Below are 17,691 nucleotides of genomic sequence, written 5' to 3' on the forward strand. Positions count from 1 at the left end.
ACAGATTTCTGTGAAAAGACATAAATAAATGAATCAGGACGTTCAGCGTGAACGGCGAGCAGCGAGAAGGAGCTACTTCCTGTTTACGTGACTGAAACTTCTTATATTGAGTTTAATTTATTACCGATTAATCAAACATGTAAACAAAGATTCTTCACTGGAAACAAGTTTATAAAACAATTATTAATAACCACACACACACACACACACACACACACACACACACACACACCATGTATAGACCCAAACCAACGATGTGTTGGTCCGACGTTAATCTTTAAAAACAGATATATACAGTAGTTTCATCTCGCTGTAGTTTTTATCAAACAGGAGGAAATAGGGACTTGTTGGGGACTATTTTCAGCGGCGGATGAATCCTTCATATACAGTGTATAATAAGACTGTTGGTTTGAGTCTGAACATGAAGAGAAACAGAGAATATCAGCGGCGTACTTTCAGTCAGAAACACCTGACAGGTAGCTTCTCAGTGTGAAACCCTGCAGAGGGCGCCGTTACTCAACAGGTGATGGAGACACATATTTAGAGACATTTAGAGACATTTAGAGACACGTGTCCAAGATGTCCACTAACTAACTTCACCACAGTGAAATAAAATAAGACATTTTCTCCTGTGTCCCTGTGTTTGACCAAATATAATAAAAAGTTATAATATTTGCTCAAATTGACCGAATGCAGTTTTAAGTGTAGTTTATATAACAGGAACTTCCTCCTAAACAACATCTGGACCCTCCTAAACAACAACTGGACCCTCCTAAACAACAACTGGACCCTCCTAAACAACAACTGGACCCTCCTAAACAACAACTGGATCCTCCTAAACAACAACTGGATCCTCCTAAACAACCCCTGGACTCCCCAATACTCCATGGAATCCACAACAATCCAAAGACTCCCCAACAATCCCTGGAGTCCTCAACAACACCTGGACTCAACAACAACACCTGGACTCCCCAACAACAACTAGACTCCCCAACAATCCCTTGACTCCTCAACAATCCCTTGACTCCTCAACAATCCCTGGACTCCCCAACAATCCCTGGACTCCCCAACAAACCCTGGACTCCCCAACAACCCTTGGACTTCCCAACAATCCCTGGACTCCCCAACAACCCTTGGACTTCCCAACAATCCCTGGACTCCCCAACAAACCCTGGACTCCCCAACAACCCTTGGACTTCCCAACAATCCCTGGACTCCCCAACAAACTCTGGACTCCCCAACAATCCAAAGACTCCCCAAAACTCCCTGGACTCCCCAACAATCAAAAGACTCCCCAAAACTCCCTGGAGTCCTCAACAACACCTGGACTCAACAACAACACCTGGACTCCCTAACAACAACTAGACTCCCCAACAATCCCTTGACTCCTCAACAATCCCTTGACTCCTCAACAATCCCTGGACTCCCCAACAATCCCTGGACTCCCCAACAAACCCTGGACTCCCCAACAACCCTTGGACTTCCCAACAATCCCTGGACTCCCCAACAACCCTTGGACTTCCCAACAATCCCTGGACTCCCCAACAAACCCTGGACTCCCCAACAACCCTTGGACTTCCCAACAATCCCTGGACTCCCCAACAAACTCTGGACTCCCCAACAATCCAAAGACTCCCCAAAACTCCCTGGACTCCCCAACAATCAAAAGACTCCCCAAAACTCCCTGGAGTCCTCAACAACACCTGGACTCAACAACAACACCTGGACTCCCCAACAACAACTAGACTCCCCAACAACCCCTGGACTCCCCAACAACCCTTGGACTTCCCAACAATCCCTGGACTCCCCAACAAACCCTGGACTCCCCAACAATCCAAAGACTCCCCAACAACCCCTGTATACCTCAACAACCCCAAAATTCCCCAACAATCCCTGGACTCCCCAACAAGCCCTGGACTCCCCAAAACTCCCTGGACTCCCCAACAAGCCCTGGACTCCCCAAAACTCCCTGGACTCCCCAACAATCCCTGGAGTCCTCAACAACCTCTGGACTCCCCAACACCTGGAACCTCCTTGCCGACTGTTGGACCCTTCTTAATAGCCACTGTCTTCAGAGCTGCCGGTGATTTCAGTCTCATTCTTTCACCCAATTTATTTTCTACGACCTTCTGCGACCTTACCTTCTATTTTAGGTCGCAAAGGTGACACTTTAATTTACAGAAGAATGTTATAAATATGTATTTTCATTGAAATAAATAAAACAAAAGATTCTATAAAGACCACAATTAAATAATCCTTGATGTGTTCCATCAACGTGAAGCAGAAGGATTTAGGAAAAGGAAGTAAGGAAGGAGTTTTTTGACGGATCCAGCCGCAGAGCTGATAGGGACAGATATCCACACTCATGGACTTTGAGGCGCGTTCCCGCTAAGTCCATTTAGGCTTCAGGGGGGACATTGGGATTGGGCCTCTGATGACCCTCCAGGTCCCTCAGGCGGTGCTCCTTCTCCTCTTTAGAGCCAGTCCGGACCCCCTCCTGCTGGCCATCAGAGAGGACTGAGCCTCCCTCATGTTGTCTCTGAACGTCCTGGTGGAGTAGTAGTACAGCAGCGGGTTGACCACGCTGTTGGACGCCGCCAGACACAGCGTCACCACCACCGCCCGCTGCAGCGCCTGCGTGACGCCGCAGTCCCAGCCGCCGCACACGGCGTGCAGATGCAGAGACCGTATCACGTGATAGGGCAGAAAGCAGAGCAGGAAGGTCGCCGTCACCATGGCGACCAGGTTCATCGAGCGCCGTCTGTCGCGACGGCGAGTGTCGGATCGACTGCTGCCGTGGAGGCCGAAGCGGGCCTTCAGGCGTCGCACGATCCTGCTGTAGCAAACGATGATTGTGACGAAAGGGAGGAGGAAGCCGAGAGCCAACGCCACGTAGTTTAAGATCAGGACACGCCCCCAATTGGACGAGCTGGACGGCTCGAAGCATCGAGGACACCCATCCCTGAGAGAGAGAACCAGCGGAGAGACGAGCAAACCAATGAACCACAGATTTTAGTTTAATTCCTTTCATCACTAATCGCTAAAGGAACGGGATCTAGAGAGTTAACATTTGATGTTGATATTTCTGATGATGGTAAAACCAAAACTAGAAGCTAAAAGAGGCTAAAAAGCTCAGTGGAGCTGCAGAGATGGAGATCACAAGTCACGTAAATAGCAATAAAGCATTTTATTGATTAATAACTAACTACAATAAAAATAGTCATTAATAAATCTGTTTATTGTAAATTGATTATTCTATAAATAAATGGACTCACAGTAATTAATTAATTGACATTTTAATGAGCAATAAAAAGGAGAAATATAAAATAATATCCAATAAATTCGTTCAATAATAAATAGTTCAAATTAAAAAGGGATTTACAAAAACACCATAAAACACAAATAAAAATACATTAATTAATTAATTCATAAATAAATAATGGAATTTAAGTTTAAAAAGAGAAATAAATAACTGGATTCACAAGTTGAATTGAGAATACAGGTTTTAAATCGATATACATTTTTTTAATTTTTAATTTTTAAAACAGTTTTATTTTTGTTTCTCTTTTTAAAGTGCATTCCATTATTTATTTATGAATTCATTAATATATTTTTTAATGATGTACTTGTATGGTGTTTTTGTTCATCCTTTTTTAATTTGAACTATTTATTGATGGATTAATATTTAATTTTGTAAATTATTTTTTTATAATTCTTCTTTTTAATTTGCTCATTAAAAATGTCAAATAATTAATTACTTTGTAATTTTAATAATTGATTCATAGATTAATAAATAATTTTCTAATAATTTTACAAATAAACAAATTTATTAATGGAAATTTGTTTATTGAACAATTAGTTAAATAATCAATTAATACTGTTTCCGTGGCTCTTGTGGTCCTCCGTACCTGAGACACGTTATCATTACTATTCTCGCAGCACTCGTAGGTTTCTGTCCGTAGCTCCAGTCAGTGTGAGGAAGTTCTATATAAATAAAGCTCTAAAGTTATTATTATTATTATTATTCATCCTAGACGACAGCTCGGTCTCGTAGGTTTGTGTCTGTAGTTAAAGTCATTATTATTATAATTCATCCTAGACGACAGCTCGGTATCGTAGGTTTGTGTCTGTAGTTAAAGTCATTGTGAGGAAGCAGCAGCTGAAGTCCGTCACTTTAAATACACACAATGAAACTGCAGGTTTAATAACAAACATGAAACGCTGTCGTCTGATGAAACAGATGTTTATGCTTTATGGTTTAAACAATCTTCTTCAGACCACTAAAAGGTGCTTCAGTAAAAGTAGTTCTACCTTGAAGTGAAGTTCAAACCTTCCTTCAGTGTTTAGATTTCCCTCCAGACGGCTATTAGTTCTTTCATTATTTATATATTTATCTATTTCTATGGAAATGAACTGAAACAACGTGATATGTTTAATCAGGTAACGGCATCAGGAAACACCACGACGTGTTCTTCAGAATCCTCCTGAACTCTTTTTAAAGACAATGTTAATGAAAAGTTTACATAATTAAATAATTAAAAAATAATTCACTACTTTTATTTAATTATAATGTTTTTACAGATTACGTTTATACATAATTTAAACACTGAATAAGAATATTTAAATTACAAAAATACAGTAAATAAATGAAAAACTGTATTTTAAAAGGGAAACAAATAATAATAAAAAAAGGTGATTAAGTTAAAAATCATATCGTATTATTATCCTATAATATTATAAATATATTATATAACATTTCAAAATTAAGAAAAATATGAATTAAATAAAAGTTGATGATGTTAAAAAATAAAACAGGTGATAAAGTTATGTAAAACATTAAAAGATGTTTGAGATTTTGCTTTATTTTAAAGTGTGCTGAATAACTTTAAATTCATTATTAATATTATAATAATAATAATAATTATTATTATTATATTATTAATAATAAAAATGGAGATACATTTTTTTCTAAAGTTGAAACAATAAAAATCTTTTAAATTATTTAAGTAAAAAGTTAAAAAGATAACGTTTACAAAAATGTGACAAAGTTAAAAACATAATAAATTAATATATTTTATAACTTCTTTAAATGTAAGAAAATATTAAATAAAAAATGATGAAGTTAAAAAGATACATTTATAAAAAAAACAGGAGATAATGTTATACAAAACAAGTTTTAAATAATTTATCTAAATATAAAAGCTAAAAAATCACACTAATTAAAATTAGTGTGATGAAGTTTTTAAGATTACAGAATTAAAAATATTTTTACAGAAATTATAATTAGGGTCATGAAGTAAAAACATATTGTATCATTATAATATCATATTATATTTCATAACTTAAGAATTTAAAACTTAAGAAAATATCCAAAAATATGAATTTAAAAGGAGATAAAGTTGTGTAAAAATTGATGCTTAAAAATGATTTAAAATAATACAAATAAAATTAGAAAAAGAGATCGAGATAAAAAGCTTTTAAAATTACAAAATAAAAAATATATAAATAAAAAAGTAATTTAAGATTAAAGATAAAGTTCATTTCTCACAAAAAAAAAAAAATTAAATAAAATTAAGAGATAAAGTTGAAACAGTAAAAACTAAGAGATGAAGTTTAATATAAAGTTGATATGTATTTTCTGTCTCACCTCGTCTTCACCCCCTGGTACAGGAAGGGGATGGAGGACACGCCCACAAACAGCCAGACGCCCAGACAGACCAATAGGGTTCGAGTGGGCGTGACCAGAGTGCGGTGACGGAGCGGATGGTTTACGGCGAGCCAACGGAGCACGCTCAGTAGCGTGAGGAAGAGGATGCTGAGGGAGGAAGAGTGACTTCATCTTAATACTTCATCTTTCTACCAGGACCGTGTGTGTGTGTGTGTGTGTGTGTGTGTGTGTGTGTGTATGTGTGTGTGTGAGTGCATGTGTGTGTGTTACCTGGTGTACAGGTTGACGTAGAAGCCGTAGACGCACAGTCGGCACAGCCAATCAGGGAAGTCCCAGACTCCGCCCCGGAAGTAATAAGCCAACCGCAGCGGCAGGGTGAGGGAGAAGCTGCCGTCTGATAGGGCGAGGTTCATCATGACCACGCAGGAGGCGGAGCTTCAGGAGGGGAAACAGGAAACATAAAGATGTTAGTAACCATGCCAACGGCAGCGCTGTAAAGATAAACTGAGGGCGTATAAATCTCTGGATGTCTCTAGTTAACTATCCTTCAGTAAAGTCAGTCAGAAAGAGAGTCGGGCAATATCAGAGAAACGTTTCAGAGACGGAGAGAAAGGGATGCTGATAGTTTAAAGGGACTGTTGGTAACTTTTTACACGTTTAAATCTACCGGGTCGTCGTCCCATGAGCGCTCACGTGTAGCTACGCTGTTCAGACTGCTCCTCTGCTCCTCTGCTCCTCTGCCTGCCTTCACTCACACACCACGCTCCTTCTCTCTCTCTCTCTCTCTCCACCTCTCACGTGCATGCTGCTCACTCCACACTGCAGAAGAGTTATTTTAGCTCTGAGAATATCTAGTGAATGTTCAGTGGACGTTTGTGCAGAAATAACTGCTGCAGCTCCTCCAGACCAACAGAGGTTTCCCGTGTCTTGTGAAGTGACGGGGCTCCGCAGAGAGAAACGTTATCGTCTCCCCCGTTCCCTCCGGCCGCGGTCGGGAGGCTGAGGCGGGAAAAGCCAACACTAGGATCAGCATTGATTCATGGAGAGACCTTGGTCTGGTCAGCTAACATTACTGCCAAGCAGCTGAAATATAGAGTGATATTGTGCTTTTAGCTGACGTGTGTCTCCTCACTGTGTTGAGCGATGCTCCTTCATGTCTATGTAGAGCGAGCACAAGCGCCAGCAACAGGACGCTGACTGTAGTGGACTTAACGGACACAGGTGAAGCTGTTAACAAGACATTTAGGATTCTAACTAACAGTCCCTTTAATTAAATATAGTTCTAAATATCAGCATCATTTCCTCTCCATCTCTGAAACGCTTCTCTGATGTTGTAGCTCTAGAGCCTCCATCACAGTTACTCATCTCTGATGTCTGATATCTGGATTCAGACAGCAACACAGCAAGAGGAGCCTGCTTTGTGTTCTAAAGGTGAACAGTTTGAACTGAGGAGAGATGTAAATATTTATTCTGATATAAACAGAAACAGCTGCTCTTAAATGCAAATATGAACCGTCGTCTCCCATAAAGGGTTAACTGTGGAGCACTTCCTGTCTCAGATCTGATCTGACGGTTTATGGTCTCATGTTTATTCAAAGTCTTCATTCAGTATGTAAATGTCCCGACCTGCGTCCTCTCTGCAGGAAGAAGACGACCAGCGCTCCGATGTTGCAGAGGAACGCCACGGGGAACAGCGGCAGGTAGGTGAAGGTGTAGGCGCGGTACTTGAACGCATCGTCGTCGTGGAAACACGCCACCTGGGTCTCCTCGGAGGAGGAGTCGTTGCCGACGAAGCAATCTGCAAAAAGAGTGTTTTAATATAATGAAATATGACATCAGTAATATGAGTTATAGAGACACAGAGACACATTGAGACACATTGAGACACATAGAGACATTGAGACACATAGAGACACATAGAGACACATTGAGACACATAGAGACACATTGAGACACATAGAGACACATTGAGACATAGAGACACATAGAGACACATTGAGACACATTGAGACATAGAGACACATTGAGACACATTGAGACACATAGAGACACATTGAGACACATTGAGACACATTGAGACACATAGAGACACATTGAGACACATAGAGACACATTGAGACACATTGAGACACATTGAGACACATTGAGACACATAGAGACACATTGAGACACATTGAGACACATTGAGACACATAGAGACACATTGAGACACATAGAGACACATTGAGACACATTGAGACACATTGAGACACATAGAGACACATTGAGACACATAGAGACACATTGAGACACATAGAGACACATTGAGACACATTGAGACACATAGAGACACATTGAGACACATTGAGACACATAGAGACACATTGAGACACATTGAGACACATTGAGACACAGAGATGAAGATAGAGACTGAACTCAGTCAGCCTGCAGCCGGCAGAGCACCTCGTTACCTCGTTACATCGTTACATCAGATCATAATACATCATCATGTTATCACTGTCATAATCCTCTGAATCACAGGAACACACTGTCCCTGAACTCGCCACAGAACCAGTTCACTGACTGGTGTGGAGGTGGGGGTGTGTGTGGTATGTAGACCAGGACAAACCAGTCGGCCTGATCCGAACAAAGCTGTTCTTCATTCAACAGACAGACTGACAGACAAGAGACACACCTGAGAGACACCTGAGAGAGACACCTGAGAGAGACCTGCTGACAGACACCTAAGAGACACCTCACAGACACCTGACTGACACCTGAGAGAGACACCTGAGAGAGACACCTGCTGAGAGACACCTGCTGAGAGACACCTGAGAGAGACACCTGAGAGAGACACCTGCTGAGAGACACCTGCTGAGAGACACCTGCTGAGAGACACCTGAGAGAGACACCTGAGAGAGACCTGCTGAGAGACACCTGAGAGAGACACCTGAGAGAGACACCTGAGAGAGACCTGCTGACAGACACCTAAGAGACACCTCACAGACACCTGACTGACACCTGAGAGAGACACCTGAGAGAGACACCTGCTGAGAGACACCTGCTGAGAGACACCTGAGAGAGACACCTGCTGAGAGACACCTAAGAGAGATACCTGCTGAGAGACACCTGAGAGAGACACCTGAGAGACAACAGACAGACACCTGAGAGAGACACCTGAGAGAGACACCTGAGAGAGACACCTGAGAGACAACAGACAGACACCTGAGAGAGACACCTGACAGACACCTGAGAGAGACACCTGACAGACACCTGACAGACACCTGAGAGAGACACCTGAGAGACACCTGAGAGAGACACCTGACAGACACCTGACAGACACCTGACAGACACCTGAGAGAGACACCTGCTGAGAGACACCTGAGAGAGACACCTGACAGACACCTGAGAGAGACACCTCACAGACACCTGACAGACACCTGAGAGAGACACCTCACAGACACCTGACAGACACCTGACAGACACCTGAGAGACACCTGAGAGAGACACCTCACAGACACCTGACAGACACCTGAGAGGACACACCGGGTCAAAGGAGCTAAACTAGCCGTCTCATTGACGTTGAGTGTTTGAGTTGACCAATCGGAGCTCAGCAGGTTAACCCGTAGAGTTCAGTAGAATCACTCAGCCGACGGTGAACACTGATTCTGATTCTGTTTCTGTGAACTTCCCACATTAATCTCTCCCAACAGACACTAACCGCTGTGACCTTTGACCTCCCGCTGCCGATGTCGGAGGACAGTTTACTCCACCGTTTGACCTCGGTGACCGACCGACGAGCGGAGAGTCCAGCGGAGAATAAAGTAAACAAGACGCTGTGAGAGACAATAAATCGTCTCCGTCGTCCACGAGTCTCTAAAACAGCTGAGATTCAGCAGCTCAGACTAACGCTGTTCTGTGTCCTCGTCTGGTCATTCTGAGTCCGTCTCTAGTCGCTTCGTCTCTTTGTAGTTCAGTTGTGTCTCCTTGTAGTCGCCTGGCGTCTCTTTGTGGTCGTTCTGAGTCTCTTTGTAGTCGCCTGGCGTCTCTTTGTGGTCGTTCTGAGTCTCTTTGTAGTCGTTCTGAGTCTCTTTGTAGTCGCCTGGCGTCTCTTTGTGGTCGTTCTGAGTCTCTTTGTGGTCGTTCTGAGTCTCTTTGTAGTCGCCTGGCGTCTCTTTGTGGTCGTTCTGAGTCTCTTTGTAGTTGTTCTGAGTCTCTTTGTAGTCGTTCTGAGTCTCTTTGTAGTCGCCTGGCGTCTCTTTGTGGTTGTTCTGAGTCTCTTTGTGGTCGTTCTGAGTCTCTTTATAGTCGTTCTGAGTCTCTTTGTAGTCGCCTGGCGTCTCTTTGTAGTTTTGTGTCTCTTTGTGGTCGTTCTGTGTCTCTTTGTAGTTTTGTGTTTGTTTTGGTGATTTAATTCGAGTCGGTTTGTCGTCCTCTGATTGATTTTCCAGACCGTTCAGATGATGCAGACGGTTTTTAAACAGTTCATTTAAGATGTTTTATATCTCTTTTATTCTATATTTAATATTTACAGATTTCATTCTCTCGGTCTTGAAACATTCAGGAACATTTAATCCTTCAGTTCGTCTTCTCGTCTTCCAGTTTCACTTTAGAGAACTTCAGGTTTATCCTGTAAACGTTTGAAGTGAAGTGAGCGTCGACGCGTCGGCATCAACAGACTCCTGATAAACGGCTCCGAGCTCCATTTAAGGAGCTGAATGTTGAGAATGTAATCTGATTACTCCAGGAGCTGCTGTTGATTATATATATTAATATTTATATGTAACTCACGGTTCATCCTGTCACTGCTTCATCTCTCCGTCGCTCTGCTTCCTCCTCCGTCTCCGTCCGTCCCTTCAGTGTTCAGGTCCTGCAGAGAGACAGAGAGACAGTCAGTTAGATAGTCAGAGGGCGTGTTAGACGCACTTCCATGGAAGGAGGCACGCACGCACGCACGCACGCACACACACACACACACACACACACACACACACACACACACACACACACACACACACACACACACACACACACACACACACACACACACACACACAGGAGTAGGCAGGAAGCCAACACTCTTCATGATCTCAGCAAACAGATATTAACACTCTCACCCACCATGTCCTCCACATCTGTCCTCCACATCTGTCCTCCACATCTGTCCTCCACATCTGAGAGTCAGAGCAGCGATGTGATGATGTCGTTAGATAAACAAAGTCGTGATGATGTCGTGAGTCAGTCAGAGAGGAGGAAGGATTCAGTTACTGAACATCAACCAGCTCGTTGTGTTTCCATCACTGAGACGACGTCACATCGACTCACATTCACTTCCAGAGGTCTGTAGTACGAAGCAGGATTTGTGGTTATCGAGGTAACTTCAGGGTTAACTCTGGGTTTTCGGTACTACGAAGCTGGTTCACTTCTTACCGGGGTAGATCACCATGGTAACTGATGCTGGGTAGATCTCCATGGTAACTGATGCTGAACGGCTAACCTGCTCCAGATAAGAGATCAACTCATCGCCTACTGACCAATCAGAGCTCAGTGCGGTGATTATATGATAATATTACACACATATGAAGAAGTTACCGTCATAATCCAGACTAAAAACAACACAGTTTAAACTGACAGATGCAGGAAGGACGGCTGGCTTTATGTTGGGGGTGTTTACCGCTTTGAATTATATATTATATTTATTTATTTTACTTGCTCTTGAGTCCGTTTCACACCGTCAGAGAGGAGGAGCAGGTGGAAGGATCTTTAAATACTCATAGACGCCACATGATAGTTGTACGGTAAAAATAAGTGTATTTCATTCATCTATTATTCACGTAAATGCTATTTATATTTAGACAAGTACACTTTACTTTTGAGTGTTCCGTTAAATTAATAAGTCTGTTAATTTACGCATTCACACATCTGGAGTTTTTTCTTTTTCCAGCTGTTCTTCCTGCATTTAGCAGCTTCAGCTGTTACTGTTAGTCTGATTAAGAGTTTCACCTCTTCCTATTTCTCTAATATAGTTTACTCTTTGTATAATGTGCCGCTCTGCCTGTCTGTCAGTAGTCTTGTTCGTGTCTGTGATTGGTCAGTAGTCTTGTTCATGTCTGTGATTGGTCAGTAGTCTTGTTCATGTCTGTGATTGGTCAGTAGTCTTGTTCGTGTCTGTGATTGGTCAGTAGTCTTGTTCGTGTCTGTGATTGGTCAGTAGTCTTGTTCATGTCTGTGATTGGTCAGTAGTCTTGTTCATGTCTGTGATTGGTCAGTAGTCTTGTTCGTGTCTGTGATTGGTCAGTAGTCTTGTTCATGTCTGTGATTGGTCAGTAGTCTTGTTCGTGTCTGTGATTGGTCAGTAGTCTTGTTCATGTCTGTGATTGGTCAGTAGTCTTGTTCGTGTCTGTGATTGGTCAGTAGTCTTGTTCATGTCTGTGATTGGTCAGTAGTCTTGTTCATGTCTGTGATTGGTCAGTAGTCTTGTTCGTGTCTGTGATTGGTCAGTAGTCTTGTTCGTGTCTGTGATTGGTCAGTAGTCTTGTTCATGTCTGTGATTGGTCAGTAGTCTTGTTCATGTCTGTGATTGGTCAGTAGTCTTGTTCGTGTCTGTGATTGGTCAGATGCTGTAAACACCTCCTCGTTCATGTGAACGTGCTCATAACCAGACAGAGAAACTCTGGTTGACTTACTGAGTTGATAACCAGCTTCATAGTTCAGTTTAGTGAGATCTCTGTTGTTAGAGTTAGTGAAGCCAGATAACCAGAAGATACCCTGGAGATGATGAACTCGCTTCGTAGTACAGACCTCTGACCTTACCTTAACCTAACCTTACCTAATCCTTACCTTACCTTAACCTTACCTTAACCTAACCTAACCTAACCTTAATCTAATCTTAGTTTACACAGCAAACACCAGGTGTTGTAGAAAGTCCCAGCTCTCTGAGTAACTGTGATATTAACACCAGATTGTAGATATTAATCTCATGTTGAGTAATGAAGGTTTCATCTGTTAACAAACAGATGGTGTTGATAATAATAATAATTATAATAATGAAGGTTATTAATATAAACGAGTGCTCATTATGTGCTTTACAAGGCGGATATTAAAATAATAAAGATAGAATCCAACGTTAGACACACGCACATTTCCACATAGATTTACATACAAATATAAATAAATCCCAACGTGGTCTGAAAACTACAACTGGCCTACAGATCGGATCTAACAGGAAGTAACTTTGTCTGTGACTCATACTGTGATGTTTAGTGTTTACTACTGTTGCTAGGCAACCTACTTTCCTTTCCGAGAACACTCGTTGACGGACAACGCGCTGAGCAGAAACGCCTTTGTGCATGCTCGTAGCGCGTGTGCCATCTACAGACTCCTAAAAAAAGTCTAAAAAATATTCCAAAAAAAGTCAGAAAAAAAAAAAATAAAAAATCCAAAAAAAGTCCGAAAAGAGTCTGAAAAAAATGTTCGAAAAAAAACCCGAAAAATATTCGAAAGAAAAAAATATAAATTCCGAAAAAATCTGGAAAAAAAATCTAAAAAAAGACTTAAAAAATGTTCCAAAAAATCTGAAAAAAACAAACAAAAAGAAAATCTGAAAAATGTTCGAAAAAAACCCCAAAATATATTCGAAAGAAAAAAAAAAATTCTGAAAAAATCTGAAAAAAACAAACAAAAAGAAAATCCGAAAAAAGTTTGAAAAAATTCCGAAAAAATCTGAGAAAAGTCAGAAATATGCTAAAAAAAAGTCTAAAAAAAAAGTCTTGAGACTGTTTCTATGCCTGAGTAAATTGAGTAAATTGAATAAATTGTGATGAACCCATGGAAACATTAACATTTTAGATCAGACAGTGGATAACACCATTATAACAATGATGCCGTGCACAGAGACGCCACTGAATTCATTCAGCAACTCCTCGACTACGACTGAGCCAAAGCAGAGATAAATAACACAAAGCACATAGATTCTATAAAGGTTTTAGTCAGGATAGGACCAGGAGGACTCTCCATCTGGACCACTGGGATACCCAAAGTGTGCCAAATGGTTTTTCTACCTCTTGAAGGGGAATCTGGCTCTAAAACACTCCTGATATCCACTACAGGAGGCTATGAGCACACAATGGAGCCAAGACATTTACCCTGAGCATCATCACATTCTACCATTGTGCATCATCAAATTCTACCATTGTGCATCATCACATTCTACCATTGTGCATCATCACATTCTACCATTGTGCATCATCACATTCTACCATTGTGCATCATCACATTCTACCATTGTGCATCATCACATTCTACCATTGTGCATCATCACATTCTACCATTGTGCATCATCACATTCTACCATTGTGCACAGAATAACAAACATTCAACAAACAAACAACAAACATTGAGTCCTTGGAGCTCTATCTCCCTCCACCAGCAGACCGTCTACCGGTGCAGAGCAGCTCAACCAGCAGCAGCAGTGAGTCTGTCAGTCGGTGATCCGGTAGAGTTCTTTAGAGTTCTTACCGGCTGTCTCTCCGTTCAGCTTCACTCTCTGTTTGAATGACAGCTCTGCTTGTTAGCGCGGTGCTGCTTCTTCTTCTTTGGTGTTTATTGTTGGTTGGTAAACCCGCTTATAGGTGCATTACCTCCACCTGCTGGACTACTGGAGGGGGAGCAGGAGATTGGCAGGAAAATAATAATAATAATAAAATAAATTAATAAAAAAATACAAATTAATAATTATTAATAACAACAATAATAATAACAATAATAATAACAATAATAATAATAGTAATAATAATATCAATAATAACAATAATAATAATAATAATAATAATAATAATAATAATAATTAAATTCTCTCCATTATTCCTGTTGCCCTTAAGTAATTAATTAGAAGATTGTGTACTTTCTTAGATGTCTTTTCTAGCAGATTCCCCATTGTAATATTTCCATCTCCTATTTTTTTTAAAAACATTTTTTTTATTATTATTTAAAAATGACAGTATCCATAGTAACAGCAGAAAACATTAAAAACATTTACATACAAAAGAAGCATAGCGAAAACATAAACAAAGAGCTGTGGCAGACATAAAAGGACAACAGAAATGAAACAAAACCAACATAAAAAAAAAAAAAAAAAAAAAGAATAATAATTAAAAAAAAGACCAGGCGAGAGTATGACAATAATTTCACTTAAAGCCCTTTAAAGGATATTGCATACATTCATTGTTTTCATTGCTTTTTTGTTTTATGAGGAAGAAAGACAGATATAATTCCATTTCTTTCATAAATACAAAGAAATTAGGCTTTTTTTTGGGTAAATTTACACAATGTGGAACTTCACTAGATATTCCCAGAGCTAAACTAACTCCTCTGCAGTGTGGAGTGTGCACGCATGCACATGAGGTGGAGCGAGAACGAGCGCGTTGTGTGAGTGAAGGCAGGCAGAGGAGCAGAGTACAGCAGAGACTCCGGTCCTGGAGACCAAAGCTACGGTCTCCCCTGCGTCCTCCGACCGCGGCCAACACTGTTTAACAGACGGGCTTCACTAGATACAACCAAGAGGTTTTGGTGCTTCACTGGAGTTTGTGTTGGAGTCTGAGTCTGAACAGCGGAGACACACGCGAGCACGCATATAAACTTTAACTGTAAGGTATATAAGGTAAATATATTCTCATGAACCGGATGAAGATGTGTAAATGTCTCTCTGCATATAACTTCATGCACATAAAGGTCACGTGCACTTCTTTACAATCTCCACTGTGGATGCGTTGGTGGGTTCTGAAGTTACTGGACTGAGAAAAGCTTTTCCCACACTGCTCACAGCTGTATGGTTTCTCTCCGGTGTGAACTTTCTGGTGACTCTTCAGGTCTTCTGACGTCCTGAACTCTTTGTCACACTGCCGACAGTGATGCGGTTTCTCTCGAGCGTGATATCTTCGATGGTGACTCTGTAGTCCTCCTGCTGATATGGATTTACTGCCACACTCCTGAAACCAGTACGGTTTCTCTCCGGTGAGAACTCTCTGATGTATTTTTAGAACTCCTTGTGTTTTGTATGTTTTCTCACACTTCAGAGTGTGAACGCTGGTGTTGTCTGAGCATACCGACAGTAGTGAACTCTTTCTCACACTGGTCACAGCTGTACGGTTTCTCTCCGGTGTTAACTCTCTGATGTATTTTTAGAACTCCTTGTGTTTTGTATGTTTTCTCACACTGGTCACAGCTGTAAGGTCTCTCTTCAGAGTGTGAACGCTGGTGTCGTCTGAGCATACCGACAGTAGTGAACTCTTTCTCACACTGGTCACAGCTGTACGGTTTCTCTCCGGTGTTAACTCTCTGATGTATTTTTAGAACTCCTTGTGTTTTGTATGTTTTCTCACACTGGTCACAGCTGTAAGGTCTCTCTTCAGAGTGTGAACGCTGGTGTCGTCTGAGCATACCGACAGTAGTGAACTCTTTCTCACACTGGTCACAGCTGTACGACTTCTCTCCAGAGTGTGAACGCTGGTGTCGTCTGAGCATACCGACAGTAGTGAACTCTTTCCCACACTGGTCACAGCTGTACGGTCTCTCTGCAGAGTGTGAACGCTGGTGTCGTCTGAGCATACCGACAGTAGTGAACTCTTTCCCACACTGGTCACAGCTGTACGGTCTCTCTCCGGTGTTAACTCTCTGGTGAATCTTTAATTGATGTGATTTTTGGTATTTCTTCTCACACCGGTCACAGCGGTGAGATCTGGGTTTGTTTGTGCCTCTCTGTTTCTATAGCGACAGACAAAGACACAGACAGAGTATCAGTGAGGTGACGCTATAACGTTAGTCTCTCTGACACCTGAACTAACCACTGAAAACATCTACATACACTGATTATACTTTTATTATATTTGCACATTAATTAACAGGGACTGGGACATTTATAAATATTCTAAATATACTGAAAATGTTAGAATATGTTTGTGTTTTTCAGCTTCCCTCTTTGTGCTGTTACACATAGTGTCCTGCAGAGGGCGCCGTTGACTTGTGTTGGCCTCCCAGTTCAGACTTTAGACTGGTTTAACTGGTTTATATCCACCAAGTTAAACAGAAACTATTCCTCTGATTCTACTGCTCAAATCATAATGTTGATTTTATTATGTATAATACTATTTAATATTATATAAAGTAAAGAGAACAGAGATGTCTGAAATGACAAAACAAATAGAAACACTAAATACATTCAGTGAAAGTGATCTGACCTTTAGTGGAGAACTCTTCTTCTTCTTCTTCTTTACCAAACTATAAAAAATACTCTGTTATAGTAAAAGTATTAATGCCAAACTGTAAAAATGCTCTGCTACAGTAAAAGTACTAATACTACACTGTAAAAATACTCTCTTACAGTAAAAGTACTAATGCCACACTGTAAAAAATATTCTGTTACAGTAAAAGTACTAATACCACACTGTAAAAAATACTCTGCTACAGTAAAAGTACTAATACCACACTGTAAAAAATACTCTGCTACAGTAAAAGTACTAATACCACACTAAAACACACCAAAATACTTTGTTACCTGTTTAAAGATTTGAATTAAATCTAAAAATATATATATATATATATATATATAAAAAAAACAACATACTGTTAAAACAATAATACTCTACAATATTGCAGTACTCGATGTTGTACTTACAGAAGGCGTTCGGATCCAGCAGGAGCCTCTTAGGACCTCGGTGTCTCCAGTGTCTCCGGTGGACGGGTTGAGATCATGAACCGATGTTTTACTGATACGCAGCAGATTCGTTAATCCAATCGTCTCTTTTAATTCAGGTACTTCCCGTTTTACTGTCCATCTGTGTCCACTTGGCAGTCTCAGTACTTTCACTTCCCTGTTCAGTCATCACACTTTCATCAGATCACATTAAACACGACGTCTGTTCTTAACATAACCAACCGACTCTAACCTGCAGTTTTCTCTCTTTTCTCCACGTTTGGTCTCTTTGTTAAAGACAAACGCTGATATTTACTGGTCTTGTTGCCATGGAAACAAACATCCGTCCGTGATT

At 40.9% G+C, this 17,691-nt stretch overlaps 2 protein-coding genes across 3 annotated transcripts; both read right to left on the minus strand.

Annotated features, from left to right (window-relative positions):
• Positions 1-87: 87 nt before the first annotated feature.
• On the minus strand, positions 88-11,073 carry cysltr3 (cysteinyl leukotriene receptor 3). 2 transcript variants are annotated; one of them, XM_037758991.1, is made up of 6 exons: positions 10,765-11,073; positions 10,439-10,517; positions 7,295-7,466; positions 5,939-6,103; positions 5,648-5,815; positions 88-2,962 (listed from the first exon to the last, which is right to left on the minus strand). In XM_037758991.1, exons 2-6 carry the CDS (start codon positions 10,443-10,445, stop codon positions 2,452-2,454), a joined length of 1,023 nt encoding a protein of 340 aa, XP_037614919.1. In that variant the 5' UTR covers positions 10,446-10,517; positions 10,765-11,073; the 3' UTR covers positions 88-2,451. The 2 variants fall into 2 exon arrangements, with proteins under 2 accessions (XP_037614919.1, XP_037614920.1); XM_037758992.1 differs by lacking the exon at positions 10,765-11,073 and having other exon boundaries at positions 10,439-10,739.
• Positions 11,074-15,171: 4,098 nt separating this feature from the next.
• LOC119481799 (oocyte zinc finger protein XlCOF22-like) lies at positions 15,172-16,905 on the minus strand. Its single transcript, XM_037759041.1, has 2 exons — positions 16,882-16,905; positions 15,172-16,408 (listed from the first exon to the last, which is right to left on the minus strand). Exon 2 carries the CDS (start codon positions 16,250-16,252, stop codon positions 15,710-15,712), a length of 543 nt encoding a protein of 180 aa, XP_037614969.1. The 5' UTR covers positions 16,253-16,408; positions 16,882-16,905; the 3' UTR covers positions 15,172-15,709.
• Between the last annotated feature and the right edge of the window lie 786 nt (positions 16,906-17,691).

Source organism: Sebastes umbrosus, chromosome 22 (assembly GCF_015220745.1).
Source record: "Sebastes umbrosus isolate fSebUmb1 chromosome 22, fSebUmb1.pri, whole genome shotgun sequence".
Classification (NCBI taxonomy): Eukaryota; Metazoa; Chordata; class Actinopteri; order Perciformes; family Sebastidae; genus Sebastes; species Sebastes umbrosus.